This window comes from Papaver somniferum, chromosome 8 (genome assembly GCF_003573695.1).
Source record: "Papaver somniferum cultivar HN1 chromosome 8, ASM357369v1, whole genome shotgun sequence".
Classification (NCBI taxonomy): domain Eukaryota; kingdom Viridiplantae; phylum Streptophyta; class Magnoliopsida; order Ranunculales; family Papaveraceae; genus Papaver; species Papaver somniferum.
The window spans coordinates 89,932,901-89,951,116 of NC_039365.1; the positions used below are offsets into that span (position 1 = coordinate 89,932,901).

At 36.9% G+C, this 18,216-nt stretch overlaps 2 protein-coding genes across 2 annotated transcripts; one reads left to right on the top strand and one right to left on the bottom strand.

Moving 5' to 3' along the window:
• Positions 1-7,144: 7,144 nt before the first annotated feature.
• LOC113301986 lies at positions 7,145-10,851 on the top strand. Its single transcript, XM_026550812.1, has 12 exons — positions 7,145-7,443; positions 7,544-7,645; positions 7,823-7,880; positions 8,496-8,576; positions 8,650-8,721; positions 8,807-9,054; positions 9,169-9,240; positions 9,448-9,564; positions 9,667-9,748; positions 9,894-9,940; positions 10,111-10,192; positions 10,516-10,851. Exons 1-12 carry the CDS (start codon positions 7,223-7,225, stop codon positions 10,597-10,599), a joined length of 1,266 nt encoding a protein of 421 aa, XP_026406597.1. The 5' UTR covers positions 7,145-7,222; the 3' UTR covers positions 10,600-10,851.
• Positions 10,852-11,036: 185 nt separating this feature from the next.
• LOC113301987 (E3 ubiquitin-protein ligase RNF14-like) lies at positions 11,037-14,626 on the bottom strand. Its single transcript, XM_026550813.1, has 7 exons — positions 14,044-14,626; positions 13,583-13,657; positions 12,924-13,480; positions 12,309-12,699; positions 11,913-12,136; positions 11,667-11,814; positions 11,037-11,433 (listed from the first exon to the last, which is right to left on the bottom strand). Exons 1-7 carry the CDS (start codon positions 14,569-14,571, stop codon positions 11,305-11,307), a joined length of 2,052 nt encoding a protein of 683 aa, XP_026406598.1. The 5' UTR covers positions 14,572-14,626; the 3' UTR covers positions 11,037-11,304.
• Between the last annotated feature and the right edge of the window lie 3,590 nt (positions 14,627-18,216).

The window sequence follows — 18,216 nt, forward strand, 5'->3', positions numbered from 1 at the left end:
AAGGCATGTGAAGACTTGAACTTATCTATCACTCAAAAGTATATCTACTCTATCTCCTACTCTTTGAGACAATAAGTCGTATGCTATATATATAAACTTTGATTGTACACATTTGGTATTTCGAGCCGAGTATACCTCGCCTATCTATATCTCGAAATATGAGTTGGTCAGCTTTTCGCTTTAACCAAGTTTATCTTTACCATGTGACGAAAGTCATGATATGTTTCAATCATCTTGAAAATTGCTTTGACGAGAAATGGTGTAACAAATACATAACGTCCCCTAAGAATGTTCCAATGATTGAAATGAGAGTTTAGATTACATAACCAATGGTGGACATAAGCATTGTTGTGGAAACACATTTATGTATAAGTCATATTCCTTGAACCAAAGTTTGCGAACTTTGTTGATCAAGAGAACCGGAAGAATGGCGTGAGCCAAGTCCGCGAACTCAGTCCGCAAACTGCCGAAGTTCTCAAACCCGAGAATTTCTTCTGGAGTTGACAAACTACTTGGGTGAAACTAAGTCCGCGAACCCAGCCCGCGAACTGGCGAAGTTCTCATACCCGATAATTTCTGCTGGAGTTTGTAAAATCATCCCGGTAACTTAATTTCACGAACCTAGTCTGCGAACTTGAGAACATTATATATCTGAAGATGATTTCTGAACTTAAACTTAAAAAGACTAAGGAATGCAGTTTGCAAGCCGTGGCTATAAAAGTTCATGAACAGATTCGAGTGAATCAAATCATCTTTGCTTCAATTGTGTCTTGTGTAGTACATGAGATTTCCTTGCAATTGAAAAACTCTCTAACTAGTTCACTTGAAGTCATTTGAACTAGTTATGGTGAAGAAGAACGTGGTTGATGTGAAATGCTCATATGGCTAACCTTTTGGTTAACTATTGTTGAACCAACAAGTGCATACGTTTGGGTACAATTAACAAACCTAGAAGCGTGCATTGTCAAGTGTGTATAAAAAGCTAAGTTTTCGATCTAACGGTTGAGACATATTAGCTTGAATCTAAATCAAGTTTTCATCTAACGGTGGATATTGATTGCTTTGTTACCAAGGTAACTTAATTGCAAACCCTGATTTGAAAGACTATATAAGGGAAACTCTAGAATCTGTGCAAAACTAATCCCCACACCTCACGTGTGATAGTTTGCATACTAGAGTCGGTTCTCCTTTAACCTTTGGTTTTCTTCTTCTAAAACCAGGTTAACGACTTAAAGACTTCATTGGGATTCTGAAGCCAAACCGATACTACTTTTATCGTAGTTGTGTGATCTGATCTTGCATCTTCTATCGTACGAGTACAATCAGATTGATTGGCTTGAGATTGATATATCCGATAGGCAAGATATAAAAAGTAATCACAAACATCTTCATCTTATTGTTTGTGATTCCGCAACATCTTGTTTCGCTACCATATGATTAAGATTGTTGTGAGGTGATTGATAACTCTAGGATGTTCTTCGGGAATATAAGACCGGATTATCAATTGGTTCTTGTTCACCTTGATTGTTATCAAAAGACGGAACAAAACCTTTTAGGGTTTATCTGTGGGAGACAGATTGATCTTTTGATAGACTTGTATGTGTGAGACAGATTTTTTTATTGTCAAAGCCTGTGATTTTGGGTCGTAGCAACTCTTAGTTGTGGGTGAGATCATCTAAGGGAATCAAGTGCGCAGTATCCTGCTGGGATCAGCGGCGTAGGGAGTACAACTGTACCTTGGATCAGTGGGAGACTGATTGGGGTTCAACTACAGTCCAATCCGAAGTTAGCTTGGAGTAGGCTAGTGTGTGTAGCGGACTAATACAACGTGTGTTCAATCTGGACTAGGTCCCGGGGTTTTTCTGCATTTGCGGTTTCCTCGTTAACAAAATTCTGGTGTCTGTGTTATTTCTATTTCCGCATTATATTGTTTATCTTTATTGAATAATACAGGTTGTGCGTTGTAGATCATCAATTAGAATATCCAACCTTTGGTTGTTGATTTAAATTGATTGATCCTTGGATATTGGTCTTTGGTACCATTCAAGTTATTCCTTGTGTTTGATTAAAGACTCGCTGATTTCTATTAGCTCGAGTAAATCAAAACAAGAGAGAGATATTAACTCCTTGAGATACTTTTACCTAGATTGAGTCTGACTATCTAGTTGATTCTATAAAAAGTATTTCGGAGTTAGTCCATACAAATTGCTAAGAGAAATATTGGGTGGTGTTGTTAGACCCCCGCTTTTTCACTACTCTTATTACTATCATACCATTTTCTACAATTACCACTGTCACCAATTTTTCAACCATAATGAGCTTACCAACCTCCATTTGTTTTATACGGTCATTTAAATCCCTTTATATTCCAACAACCTAACTTAATCATATTAACCATTTGAGGGGTTTGATTTCTTTACCTTGGAAAATTTATTATCTGCTCCTTTCACACTCAAGTTAGGCTTCCACCGAACAACATTTCCAGGCATAAAATGACTTTAGCTCCTACAGACTCATTACCCCTTCGATCTTCATCCAAAATTTCCACCCGATGCAGCACAAAACCAACACCCTCACTAAATATAGGATTACCCACTCTATTTCATTTATACCACCTAAAGGAATCACCACTTCCATACTATTGGCTTCATTTTCCTTCCCCACGCTTGTGCTTATTGAAACTAAATTAGTACCCCAAGTAGCTATTTCAGCATCCGTCTTATCGCTAATTTCTCCCTAGGCTAATTACTAAAATTTATTCTTAACAATAATGGGAATCCCCACCACACTACCTGAGCCACTACCATACGAACCATCTGTTCTCTCGCCACCAGCCCCCATCAGTCTTAGCAAAATGCTTACCCATTCCACTCTTCAAATTATTTACTATCAAACCATCAGGTTCAGAAGCTTTCTTCACCTTCTCCAAACTAGATTCCAGGACCAGTTTTTCTGTAGCAGTAACGATAACTGTTAGAGCATTGATCGGTCGAACTTGCATGCGTTGCTATCTCAAGCATGTTTGTCAATGTTATTGATCAAAACTATAAGTCTTGATTTCTAGTCTGTTATAGCTAAGTCTCGGACTAGGATAGAAAGTGTAGTTAAGCTCAAGGACATCATGGCGATTCATCATACAAGTAGAAGAACTACTCAAGGAACCGGTGGAACTTCTCGACAAAAAGCTATGTGAAGACTTGAACTTATCTATCACTCAAAAGTATATCTACTCTATCTCCTACTCTTTGAGACAAGAAGTCATATGCTATATATAGACTTTGATTATACACATTTAGTATTTCGAGCTGAGTATACCTCGCCTATCTATATCTCGAAATATGTGTTGGTAAGATTTTCACTTCGATCAAGTTTATCTTTACCTAGTGACGAAAGTCATGATATGTTTCAATTATCTTGAAAATTGCTTTGACGAGAAATGGTGTAGCAACTGTATAACGTCCTCTAAGAATGTTTCAATGATTTAAATGAGAGTTTAGATTACATAACCAATGGTGGACATAAGCATTTTTGTGGAAACACATTTATGTATAAGTCATATTCCTTTAACCAAAGTTTGCGAACTTTGTTGATCAAGAGAACCGGAAGAATGGCGTGAGCCAAGTCCGCGAACTCAGTCAGCGAACTGCCGAAGTTCTCAAACCCGAGAATTTATGTTGGAGTTGACAAACTACTTGCGTGAAGATAAGTCCGCGAACCCAGTCCGCGAACCGGCGAAGTTCTCATACCCAAGAATTTCTACTGAAGTTTGTAAACTCTGCCCGGTAACTTAAGTCCGCGAACCTAGTCAGAGAACTTGAGAAGGTTATATATCTGAAGATGATTTTTGAACTTAAACTTAAAAATACTAGGGAATGCAGTTTGCAAACCGTGGCTATAAAAGTTCGTGAACCGATTCAAGTGAATCAAATCATCTTTGCTTCAATTGTGTCCTGTGTAGTACATAAGATTTCCTTGCAATTGAACAACTCTCTAACTAGTTCATCTTGAAGTCATTTGAACTAGTTATGGTGAATAAGAACATGGTTGATATGAAATGCTCATATGGCTAACCTTTTGGTTAACTATTGTTGAACCAACAAGTGCATACGTTTAGGTACGTTTAACAAACCTAGAAACGTGCATTTTCAAGTGTGTGTAACAAGCTAAGTTTTCGATCTAACTGTTGAGAAATATTAGCTTGAATCTAAATCAGGTTTTCATCTAATGGTGGATATTGATTGCTTTGTTACCAAGGTAACTTAATTGTAAACCTTGATTTAAAAGACTATATAAAGGAGACATCTAGTATTGTGCAAAAATAATCCCCACACCTCATGTGATACTAGTTTGCATGCTAGAGTCGTTTCTCATTTACCCTTTGGTTTTCTTCTTCTAAAACCAGGTTAACGACTTAAAGACTTCATTGGGATTGTGAAGCCAGACCGATACTACTTTTATCGTAGTTGTGTGATCTGATCTTGCATCTTCTATCGTACGAGTACAATCAGATTGATTGGCTTGAGATTGATATCTCCGATACGCAAGATATAAAAAGTAGTCACAAACATCTTCGTCTCATTGTTATGATTCTGCAACATCTTGTTTCGCTACCATACGATTAAGATTTTTGTGAGGTGATTGATAACTCTAGGCTGTTCTTCGGGAATACAAGACCGGATTATCAATTGGTTCCTGTTCACCTTGATTATTATCAAAAGATGGAACAAAACCTTTAGGGTTTATCTGTGGGAGACAGATTGATCGATAGACTTGTCTGTGTGAGACAGATTTGTTTATTGTCAAAGCCTGCGATTTTGGGTCGTAGCAACTCTTAGTTGTGGGTGAGATCAATTAAGGGAATCAAGTGCGCAGTATCCTGCTGGTATCATAGGCGTAGGGAGTACAAATGTACCTTGGATCAGTGGGAGACTGATTGGGGTTCAACTACAGTCCAGTCCGAAGTTAGCTTGGAGTAGGCTAGTGTCTGTAGCGGCTTAATACAGTGTGTGTTCAATCTGGACTAGGTCCATGGGTTTTCTGCATTTGCGGTTTCCTCGTTAACAAAATTTATGGTGTCTGTGTTATTTCTATTTCCGCATTATATTGTTTTATCTTTATAATTGAAATAATACAGGTTGTGTGTTAGATCATCAATTAGTGTAATCCAACCTTTGGTTGTTGATTGTCATTGATTGATCCTTGGATATTGGTCTTTATTACCATCCATTTATTCCTTGTGTTTGATTAAAGACTCGTTGATTTCTATTAGCTTGAGTAAATCAAAACAAGAGAGAGATATTAACTCCTTGAGATACTTTTACCTAGATTGAGTCTGATTGTCTAGTTAATTTTCTAGAATGTATTTCGGAGTTAGTCCATACAGATTGCTAAGCGAAATATTGAGTGGTGTTGTTATACCCCCCCTTTTCAACAACAACATTGGTATACTTATCTTGATTATGATATATGCTGCATAATGCAAACACCTTGTGGGCTTCCAACTATACTCCACATGTACCTTAGTCCCCACTTTATCAAACACAATATGAATATGAGCGAGAAAATATGATTTCATAGCAATCTCCACACATAATCGAGCATAATTCATTCTAGACCAAGTAGCATCATGTTTATATAACATCAGGGGCACACAAATGGAACTAGCAAGCTTTACCAATCCTCTAGCATCCCACAAATGAAGAGGTGTTTCCGTTAGTTTCAACCAAACATGAATGATCTTAAGCTCAACTATCTCTTGATCAATCAACAAAGTCCAAGGTCTTACCACAAATAAACAATGAAAAAACAACTATGCTCCAAAGCATGAGATCTATCCTCGACAGAAGCAACTCAAAAACAAAAATAGTGTCTCCACAGAGAGTCATTTGATTTCTGTTTTCAGCTTCCAGATTCTCTGCACAATGTTCTTTGCTATTAAAAATGAAAATATCTTACCAACAAAACAACCTACCACCAAATCTTCACATCTACGCACATCCTCTTCGACTTCCCCATCAGAAAACACCATCAGCTTTTCTGCCTCTACCATATAAGGAGCTTCAAACAACAGATATTCACAAATAACCTCATTCTCCTTTGAAGTCAATAAATCCGACCATTGAAAGAGAATTACCTCGCCTACCTTCCTTTCCAAAACTAGAAGAAACCTTATCTGTCATCTCCGTACGAGAACCCAGATCCAAATTCAAATAGATAAAGGATCGAAACCACAGAAAAGGGAAAAGAAAGAGAAAAATAAAACTAGAAAAACTAACGAACACCAATCGTTGAGCCCCCAGCCAAGCAGAAAATTCAAAATCGACGAAGAACCAACAGATTGAAGAACTACACCTCTACTAAATTCATAACATCGCAAGAAAATCACCTCTACCTAGAGATATTCTTGTCTTTCCCTCGGACATGCATAAGTTACCAACCGTTAACAAAGGTGGGTTACTATTAGCTTAATTTAGGGTCAATTACAAAATGATCATAGTTTTTGTAATTCGTTCACAAAATGGTTACACTTTTGTAATTCGTTAACAAAATGGTCATACTTTTATAATTCGTTTACAAATTGGTCACACTCCCATCCGATTTACCACCTTTGGATACAACGGTGTTAACTTTTCTCGAAGTATCCTCCCCAAAATAATCTTCTCATTTAACTGTGGTGGTGGTGATGAAGCGGTGGTGGTGGTAGTGGAGGCTTAAAAATCTTCGTTAAACCCCGAAGGGGAAGCGATGAACCCTTTGGGTGAATGCGGCGTAACGATCCCGAATGCGTTCTAACGATCCTGAACGCGATGTAACGATATGTAAGTGGCGGCACCACCACCTACAAATAGCACCACCGTCAAAATATTTATAATGAAAGCAAAATTTAAAATTATGTATGGTGGGATAAATAGGAAGGATACGTAGGTAATTTCATTAGAAAAATTAACTGTGAATCACCACTTAACTCTCTACTTAAGGGAAGGGAATATGACCATTTTGTTAATAGTTTGTACCAGTATTACTATTTTGTACTAAAGTTTTGTAGATTTTCCCTTAATTTACTACTAGTGGGTCAACAAAACCGGAGGACATTATCTAGGAGATATTAATAACATTATCGATTCAGTGGCTGCTATTTAATCGATGAGGTTTCCAAACTTGGCGCCATTTGGTTACACATCTCCAAAGCACCTTGCAGAAGAACAAATCTCAGATTCAATAAATGACAACTACAGTTCCATCTCACTCTTCTAGGGTTTCATTTCTTTATAATTCATTTATTCATGGATCCGTTAATTTCTCCTCTAGTTGTTTATTGAACTCGAATTTGAAATTTAAAGAACAAAGAAGTTCCCGGATTTGTAAAGCGTCTTTGATTACTAATCCAGAAGATTTTGAAGTTGGACGCTCCGTCGGAAGTTACGGATTCATGAATATCACTAGGTGAAATTCTATACTGACCGAATCTTCGTAACTTTAGTTTCAATATGGTGAAATGTTAAAGAATTTAATGGATGTATATATTTTTTTGTTTGATATCTAGTTACTCGAAATATAATGCTGGGGCCGAAGATGTTCAGTATTCATCCAGTGACGCGGATAGATTAAGAGTTCAAGATGTGGGAGAAGGTCAAGTGAAGATCAGGTGAACTTTATTTAGACATGAATTATATGTGGAAAATTTTGGCACCAATTGGAAGTTTAAGAAGAATGTCGTAATAATTATTTCGAAATTAACTAGATGGGTAATTGATAACTAGCTAAATCATTCAGATAGCTCTACCTCTTTCCACTGATGCCACTCATGGCAGTTCCAATGCAGGCTTTATGAGGGGAGAATAACTCAGGGTCCATCAAAAGGAACACGTGTTATTTTTAAGGTGTTACCCTTTTCCTCCTGTTTTCCTTGCCAGATTTTCCTTGGATAGAATGTACATGTTGTTCTTGTACCATAACATTCAATGCTAGTTCTAGATATAATCAACTTTCTAACCTGACCACCTTATGTTTTTCGAAACTCTATTGGCAATGGTCAATGGGGTAGGTTCAGAAAAGTATTAGGGGTAGGATTATTTGACAATTCCAAAAGTTGCAAAGATTGTATCATTGAAAGGTTCATCACGTAATAGTGTTGTTTTCCTGTTCTGATTGATGGATGCTGTACTAAACGTTATGGTTAAAGTCGCACGAGTTTCATTTTTTGGTTGCTTATGGAGTTTGAACTATTTAATAAGTTACAAACCTGGGAATGGCATATGAATTTGAGTAACAAGTAAAAACAAGAATATCCGTTGCGCTTAACCTCACCCACATATAAAACAAACAAAAATCACGAAGAAAAGGGTGTCTGTGTTACACTTGGGAATTTCTTTTTCGATTCGGTTGTAAATAGATTTAATAGAACTATGAGAGCCAAAGGTTGTGACGGGGATGGGTTGGTTGAGGTGATGGAAACTAATTGTCATACAATTTTTGTTGTTTTGTTACACATGAAGGTATATCCTGGGCAACGTGCTGGTGGTACTGAGGCAGATATGATGGCGGCAAATGAGCTAAATGCTCATTTATTTCTACAAGTAAGAATTTAAACAACTAAAGATAGTTTTCCCTTACAAACCCTTTCTGATGTAGTAGCTCAACTTTTTGTAGAGTGATCCCAAGGATATCTGTAAGAACATTCAGATACTTTTAGGGGGGTTCGAGACACAAACAGGGGAACAGGTTTATACTATCAACTGTTCTAATCTATATTTTCCAGAATACGTATATTTCCAAGTTGTGTTTGAAGCAGATATCTTCATGGCAGTGGCTTGCTTTCCGTAATGATGGCAAATATAGCGCAGCAGACTATGCCAAAGTTGCAAGTGACAAAATATCAAAGGATAGTCTTTTAGGAGAACAGAATATCTGGAATCCTTTCGAACAAGAACTAAAAATAAAACGTCGAAGGTATTTTGTTCTTCGACTTCTTCAAGGTGTTATGAAGGGTCTATCCTGCATGCATGATCATGAAAGACTACACCAGAGTCTTGGACCTGCTTCTATTGTTCTGAAGTATGTTGGTTTGCTCATAATAAATTACTCGAATGCTATATTTCATCCTTACTTGTGTGAAAATTTGAAATCCCGCACTTTTTAGTCTATTTATGAAGTTCTCAATTGCTGCAGCACGATTGTGGAGAAAGATGCAGCTTATCTAGTGCCGCGGCTTCGCGATTTAGCATTTTCAGTTGATTTAAGGTATGTTTCTCTTTCTCCCCTGGTGAAGAATGGCCATGCACTTTACATGTTTTTGAGTTCGGTTCAGCGTTTTAAACCTTAAAATGGTTAAGAAAATGGATAATTATCTGTGTGTTGCATTCTTGAAACCCTTTTGTTTGTTATCATCATTCGCATCTAGCCTGAAGAAAAGTATACATTTTGTACTTGAACTATCATTTGCGCAAGGAATTCAACCCTAGAAGAAAGTTCTGGAGAACTTTCAGATGGGCTTTGGAGACGTGCATCATCAGCTTCTGCTTTCAGTCCTAAGGAGAAAAGAGCATTTGGAATAGCAGATGACATGTAATGCTCTCAAGTTTATTTATGCCATCAAACAAAGAGTTTAATCCTTCAAGTTCACGTCTTAAGGTTCTGCCTTTCTACTTTGTTGCTTTCCACAATCAGCTATGGAGCGGGTCTTCTTTTTGCGTACTTGGCTTTTTTTCCATTCTGCGAAACAGGCATCATGGATGCCCATTCCTTGCAAGTAAGCTGATGAGAGATATCCAGGACTTGACTCTGCTTTGTTAATAAGCATTACTTTTCAGGAAAATGCTTCTTTTATCTTCCAATATGTTATTGCCTGTGACTCTTTTTTATCACACCTTAATCGATTAAGATTTTGCTTGCAGAGGCTTCTTGAAAACACCTTTCAGCTTGATCTAGTAGCTGCTAGAGAGTAAGCACCCTTATATCCTATGTCTGCGGTCATGCAGTAAGTCTAATATCTCTTTCGAGGGATTTGTAGAACTTGAGCTAAACATTCGTTCAGACATTCGCAAGTGTTGGTAACAATTTATAATATGAAGACTGGTTTTATTCCCATTTTCTCATTCGCCCGGTTTTCAGGTACTGTCTTGCAGATGACCGCCTGTTAGAAGCTGTGAAGTTTCTTGATCTTGATGGCGGTTCTGGTTGGCAATTACTTCAGGTCATACTACAACCTCGCAAATTTACTACAATCATCCAGATTTTCCTCTTGTGATTTTATACTAAATAAACTATTCCATCTATAATTTGATTTTATACCAACTGCAAAGAGAGACTACTGAGTCCCCAATTTTATAAGCCAATGCACATCCTGGGTTCTAAACGATAGATTCTTTTATTTCTGTCTCAACTTACAAGGTTATTCTCAAAGGAATGACTTGGATTCTAAGAGAGCAATTTTGATTTGCATCCTTCATATGATTAAGGTTCCCAAACTAGCTAGTAGTGTTTGTTTCTCTCACATGACTTAGTTCAATGGTCCAGGCAATGCTGAATCCAGACTTTCGTAAGCGACCAGTTGCAGAAGCTGTATTGAACCATCAATTCATGAATGCTGCTGTTTTATAAATTACCAAGGCTAAATCGGAAGGTTTCAGTTCTTTTTCATTTCCCAACATTATCAAGCTGTTTTTCCTATGTGCCTTTCTTGTTTTGCTGCTTGTGACAAGTCACTTGAGAGTGAAGGTTTTGCCCCCCTTTGTACACCTCACTCACGTAGACCATGTATTCTGAAGTCAATCGAAATTGGTTATTGTATAACATTTTGATACTAGAAATGTACAATTCATACACAAGAAAAAGAAGAAAGATGTTGAGATTGAATGAATTGAATGGTCAAAATTCATGCCATACCTACCTTTTATGCCCTAGGCAGAACCATATGAGCTATTCAGATACATATATGTTAGGCTATATATTTGAAGTAGGAATAACACGAGTGGCACTGTCAAATTTCTTTTTCCTCATAAATAAAGATATTTTGTTTTACTCATTCCAAACAAACATGAAAAACAAATTGGAAGAACCTTAAACAAGGAAATGATTACAAGATAATTCAGCAAATTAAACAAACAACAACAAAAATGTGTCCTATTTCCATTGTCCAACATACAATGGAGTTTCAATATTGCTCGGAGAAAGAATATCTGCGTAAATGGACTTCCAGTAACCAATGATGTTAGTTGATTAAGGGACGAGCTTAATTCTGATCCCTATACTGGATTTAATTTTAATCAATTGAAACCAACCTTGACGAATTCGCCATACAAAACGTCATCCAACTGTGTGTTGCTTGCAGCCCTTAGGTCCATAATGTTGAGAGCTGCGCCGGACATTCTTTTTGCACAAGTAGCAATAATGGCTTTGGCAAGCCCAGCAAAAGATGTGATTGTTGTTTCCAACCTGATTTTTACGCGAAGACAAATCACACTATGAAGTTATGGTTTAACTTGAGAAACAGGAAGATACGATGCACAGCAGTAAATGTTCATCCTTAAATTAAACCATTAACATTATTATTGTTTTGTATAAGAAGCAAATATGGGGTTTCTGAATAAGTTCCACATACCAACAGTGTTTGCCAATGCCAACTAACTGACTAAGTTTATTTTTTCTAGATAGTTGATCTCTCTCACCTTAGCATTCATTTGACCACAATTGGGGTAATGGTGAGCCTGATCTGCAAAGAGTTCAGCTTGTATCTGACCTAACATCTGCCGGCCATTCATCCGTTCTTGCCACTGTTGAATTTCTTGAAGCTCGAACAGGACACAACCACCATCCCTTCATAGTACAACAGTTTTTATAAGGTCTACATTCGAATATAAAACCTAATTTCCATTTAAATTAGTTTGAGAAAAAAGGAAAAGAGAGAGCAATACTTGAAATGATCATAACCATCAATAGCATTGTTACAACGATAGCAAAAGTACTGTCCACAATTCGAGCATTCCATCTTGTTACAACCTTCACTTTTGGAGATTGCCATCTTGCAAGTAGGACATTGTTTAGCATCACGATGTATTTCTCGCACACTAAGAAGCTCATTAATCATCTCACGCTCCTTGCGTCTTTGATCGTTGTTGAGTTGAGATGAATTCTGGCGCTCTTGCAAGCAGACGACAAAAAACCTCAACAACAAAAAGGTATTACTCGCAGCAAGTTGGATGGTTATCACATATATTCAACACTTAGAGAAGCGCTGAAACATAAAAAAATAATTGGTTTTGAGGTACAATATTCTTAAGTATCAAAAAACATTGGCTCATCACTATGACTTCATATTTTACCTGCAAGACCTGAAGTTTCATTTCAGGTGTCATGCATGAAACTCCTACATGACGCCGCTCTCTACATAGGCTACAGAAGCTAAAAAAACACTTTGGGCACTGAGCATGGTGATCATCATCTTCTAAGCAAGCTGTTTCACATCTAGGGCAGTAGACTATATCTGACATTGAATCAAGTGTCTTTTGTAACAATAGTGACTCCCACCTATCAAACTCTTCACCCCCAAGCAGACTTTTTAACAAGCCAGGTGGAACGAGGCCCCCACATTTTGAATCAGGACAGAGTAACTTGTTTATTGTACCTTCCTTAACATGTATTTTTGAATAAGTCTCCATGCACTTCCAACAGAAAAAGTGTTTACATGGCAGTCTTACAAATCAGTGCCTGGTAAGAAATTACTAGGTATGTCAGTCCAAAGCCTGCATGATATATGATTATATTATACTTAGTTATAAATTAATAGAAATTCTGTTAGCTGGTTTTAGAGAAAATCGATATTCTAATAGGACGGTGGGTGGTTGAGAATAAAATAAAAAATATTTTTTTTTAGCAGTTTCTGATAAGTAAAAGACATAAAACATTTAAGAAAAAGAGATTGAGAAGCGGCACCTGTATATTCACTAAAACAAATGCAGCATTCATGTAGGTTTTGACGAAAAACTTCATGACATTTATCGTCGTTGTAATTCATCAATGAAGGTATATCAGTATCTAGAGAAACACTCTCTGATAAAGCACGTCTGTCTCCACCAACATCATCTGGATTGTTATAGGGACCGAGAATTACTTCGTCACCAAACCCTAAGTAAGAAAGAGATGAACCCTGTAACCATTCTACCCATTGATATATAACTTCTTGCCCCGATTGATCCGTCCAAATAGTATCCAGCATGTGGCAAAGATTGGAAATCCTCATGGAATTCAACCATTGAACTGATATGGTAAAATAAGGACAAATGTGGCTTGGGTATGACTTGGGTAGTAAACATGTCAGTACCATCGGAGGAAGATACTGAACTTTAAATGTATAAAAGAACTCATTCGAACTATCAGTTGTGGCCATTGCGTCGCTGGTTTTTCCTCCAAATTTGACCTTCCCACCAGACGAAAGTCTTGTAGCTATTCTAAGTTCACCAGGAAGTTCAATATGTATATTTATCTGCATAAGAGAAAACAACTCTTGCAAAATAAGACTTTCAAACAGGTTTTTTTTTGAAGTCTGAACGCATATAATACTGTAAGAGCCGGTTGTTTGGCATACCTGAAAAGATCGTAAGCCATCGTCTCTCTCGAGTACTACTACATTCTCACCATATATGGCCTCCATTGCTAGTATCTGCAAAACACAACTATGGTCCATGACATGAATAGAAAACGCTTGTTGTATAGTTCTTAAAGAAAACTACGGGCTCAAAATTGCACACGCGAATACATAGCATTGGTATTTTCTACATTTGCATTCTATACTGAATTATTTTGTTCTCTAACAACCAAACTAAATAAGAAGTAGTACTAATCCCATCTGGCAATGGGATAACTTCCTATCTTGCCTAAAATACTAGATTACTGTTATGAAGCCGAGAACCATGGACAAGAAGTCCAAATAGAATGCAGAATTTTGATGCAGGCATTCCTAAAGAATTTGTTGTGTGTATATCCATATAGTGTCCCCGAGTCGAAAAGACCTAAAACTAGTAAAGGGTAAAGTTTGAAAATTTTTACCTCATCTTCCTGCAACTGTTGATTAATTGTAAGTTGTTCTTCAGACAGTTTAGGTTCTTGGGCAGACAACTGAAGCTGTTCCAAACAATTAGAGATACAATTTACTTCCTCAAACGAACTAGAACCCTCAATTACCTGCTCTCTATGATCAATCTTTGCTTCTGAAGCAAACCCATCTCCAGATTTCTCACTCTCGATCACATCATGTTCCTCAGACACCACCTCTTCTTTGTTAAAATCAGAAGTCCCCATATGAGAATTTGGTGTTTCGACAACACGGGCACTTCTATTTCGACCAATCCTCTTTGATTTTCTACGAATAGAAGATGATTTTGAAGAAGTTGAGATGAAATCTGATATAGGTATTGTTGAAAAATCGATACTTTGTGTTGCCGTTTCTTGATTGGAATGTTGTTGGTGAGATGGTGTTGTGAAATTTTGATCATCTTCGTTTAAGGGTTTAACAGTCCATTTCTCGTCTCTTAAATCCTGCTTTTGTTTCCCTTTTTGACCTCCTTTCTTCATCATAGCGAGAGTTTGTGCAGCAGACTAACTCCACGCCCAAGTCGGTGAAAAGGGTGAAGAAGACGACCAAGACTTGGCAGTGATAAACAGAAACAAAAGAGAATAAAATAACGTTTTTCGGTGGGGAGTGGCCGTTACAAAGACATGGCAAGCATAACTACTACTACACTACTACTGGCTGCATTAGAGCAATTCCTATGAAATGAACAAATTCAGAGTTTGTTCATTTTGCTCTCACTATGAAATGAACAAACATGCAAAATGGATGTTCAAATCAACAGATTTGTTGATTTGAACATTGAGTCGGACCATCCAGAACGCGCGTTCTAGCTGATAACGCTGGCGTTGGAAGCACCAACGCGCGACCATGCCAAAAACGCCAGCGAGTTTCTCATTGACGCCCGCGACTCTGGGATTAACGCCAAGTAGAATTCCTGATTATTTTACTATTTTTTAATCTTATTTTATCTCACTTTATCCTATTTTATCTCACTCATCATATGTTATCTCACTTCATCCTGTTTTATCTTACCTAAATATTATATTTTGTTTTTCATCTTTATCTTACAAAAGTGGGGCCCTAGAAAACCAAATATATTCATTTTGTCCTGCTTTACCATAGTGGAGAAACCCGTTTGGCCATCCACGTGGCTCAACAAAATTTTGAGTTTAAACATTACCATAGGAATTGCTTTAGGCCTATTCCTAAGCACATGACAAACATCAGATTTTTCCATATATGCACCCATTATGGGTATGCCAAAGTACTAAACATATATGTCTATATGTCAATTATAAAATATAGGCATACACGACCGACTTTCCAGCGAGCGATAGAGTGTCTATCGCTAGATGGTCTAAATATCGCTCGTTGGTCATTCCAGCGCTAGCGATTACGGAAAATGGGTCATATGACCACAATCCATAAAGTGATGGTGTAATGTATTTGTAAAATATAGGTCTGGGTGAAAAAGACACAACAAAACTTAGTCCTATGTACCCTTTACTTTAAACTTTATTCTTTATCATATCCTTTTCTCTCTCTTATTTATTTTATTTTTCGAAATATAAGTCGGATTTTAATAAAATTTATATTTTTTGAAAGCGTTCGAAAATCTCTACAAAACAAGATCCATTGTTGATATGAAATTCGAAAAAAATTATTTTATTCAAAACCATGCCGATTATACATTATGCACCCAGGTACAACCAGGCCAAAATTTATTTTCTATAAAAATATGCATTATGCACCCAGGTGCAACTTGGCCAAAAATTATTACATGTAAAAATATGCATTATGCACCTAGGTGCAACCTGGCCAAAATTTATTTTCTATAAAAATATGCATTATGCACCTAAGTGCAACCTGGCCAAAACATTTTCCTATAAAAATATGCATTATGCACCTAGGTGCAACCTGGTCAAAACATATTTCCAATAAGAATATGCATATACATTATACACTCCGGTGCAACCAAAAAAAAACTATGTCCTGCCGGAATATGTGTTTCTTGTGTATTACATTATAATTAATGCTCTAAAAAGGGAAGAAGATGGGATTCACTTGGTTTTAATGAATTGAAGAATCAATCCATCAGGTAAACTCCTTTATTAAGGTTTTAGTATTTGTGGTGGTAGCTGCATTTGGATTCATTTGGTTAGTTTTCTCTGTGCATGAATATTTTCTGGCTAAAATGTGTTTTTAAGATGGGTTTTAATTGTAAACTCTAATTCTTATATTGGGTTTGTGTTGGAATTTCTGCCTGCTTAAGTTAGCTTGAGAATTTGGTTATGCATATATAATGTTTGTGAAATTTCCCCTAGCAGAATCCACATAGTTGCATACTGATACTTGCATACATATACTTTTTAAGTCAACAAGACTTCATCGTTTGTTGTGTGTACCCTAGTTAGCAATTCGGGATTCGGCAAACGTACGGAACGTCAAACTACGAGTATTATACGGTTTTGTAAAATCCAGATTCGGTCCAAAATTCGGTCAACGGGACGTGATTCGTTAGTAATTCGGAACGGCATACGTACGTGTATAATTCGATTTATAAATGTGAGTTCGGTTCTGAAAATTCGGTATCTATATATAACAAATAATTTGTATTTATAAGGTCATAGACCAATTTTTATGCATATGTGTGAGTTATTTAAGAAAAAATAAACTTAATATGATGATATTAATAATATATACAACATTAGTTATCCAAGAGGACGTCGTATGGTGGTTTAGATGCTTGGTTAGTGAGTTTGAGATCTCTCTCACCTTCACCTTCAAATCTCTTCAGTCGTTTTTGTTTTATAAAAATTACAACACGTCTAATATTCGGTCGTGTATGCTCGGGAGGCAGTAAAGCCCAAAAAATGGGATCTTTGAAAAGTAAAAGCTAAAGAATTTATGGCGAATTAAGCGGACGTATTATTCGGGATACGTAAAATTCGTGAACGGTTCGCGAATAATCCGGGAATGCCACATAATACGCGACTTGGGTTCGGAGTTGCAAACGTACGCGAATAAGATGGTAAAATTCGTGATACCGAAAAATTCACGAATGATTCGCGAATCATTCGCGAATCATTCGCGAACTTACTAACTAGGGTGTGTACACCTCAGTAATAAGCGGTGACATTGTCGCAAAAAGTCATGGGTTAATAGTTTGGATTTTAACTATTAATTTGCTCCGAGGGACTGAAATTTATATCGAGAAAGATTAGTTAGTCCACTCATATCGGGATGGAGCCACTAATATTCCTAGATTTTAGACCATGTGATGAAAGCCTGCAACTGGTTTTTAGTTGTTGCACCTCATGATGTACTTATTTTGATCTATCTATTTAATGGTGAGTACTTCTTACTTTTGTCTTTTTTATGTGGCAGTGGAAGGCTATTGGCATGTTGCTTTTGGCATTAGTATGAAACACCTTCAGTCATTACGTATTGGGGCTATATCATCTCTGATATCCCACTGGCGTATATACATGGGGATATATTTAGGTAGTCCAGTACATTGTTCCCGGCTAAGATTTTGCTTACAAGTTTGTTTTTATTACGGTGAATGTGATGATAATGGTGGTGGATTATTTTATTTGAGATCTTGGATTAATGATTTTAGTTGTGAATAATAAATTGCAGGTAATTATTAGATTAAACTTAGATTTATTCATGAAATGCATAAGATGCACCCGAGTGCTTAGCATATAATCTGTCAGAAAAATAGGTTTTGGTTTAAATGCACCCAAGTGCATAATATTTTTTCTTTTTTGAATCTTTGTTTTGTTCGTCTTATTTTTCTTGTATGATACTTATATTTGGTTGATGTTTTAATGGTGAATGAGATGGTAATGGTGCTGGATTTATTGTTCGAGATCATGAACTAGTGATTTGGTTGCACATAATATATTGCAGTTGATTAGTAGGATAAACCTAAATTTATTAGGGCTGCACATAGTTCGGTACGGCCCGGTTCTCTTATGGAACCGGTCCCTGTACTTGGTGTTGACCGGTACCTTCTTTTGAGGACCGGTACCTGTACTTGTACCTTGTGTTGATGTACTTCCGGTACCGGTCCGGTACAAGCCGGTACCGGGTTTTTTACCTGAAATTTTGATACATAAGTAGAAGTAGCACAATTGCTCTCC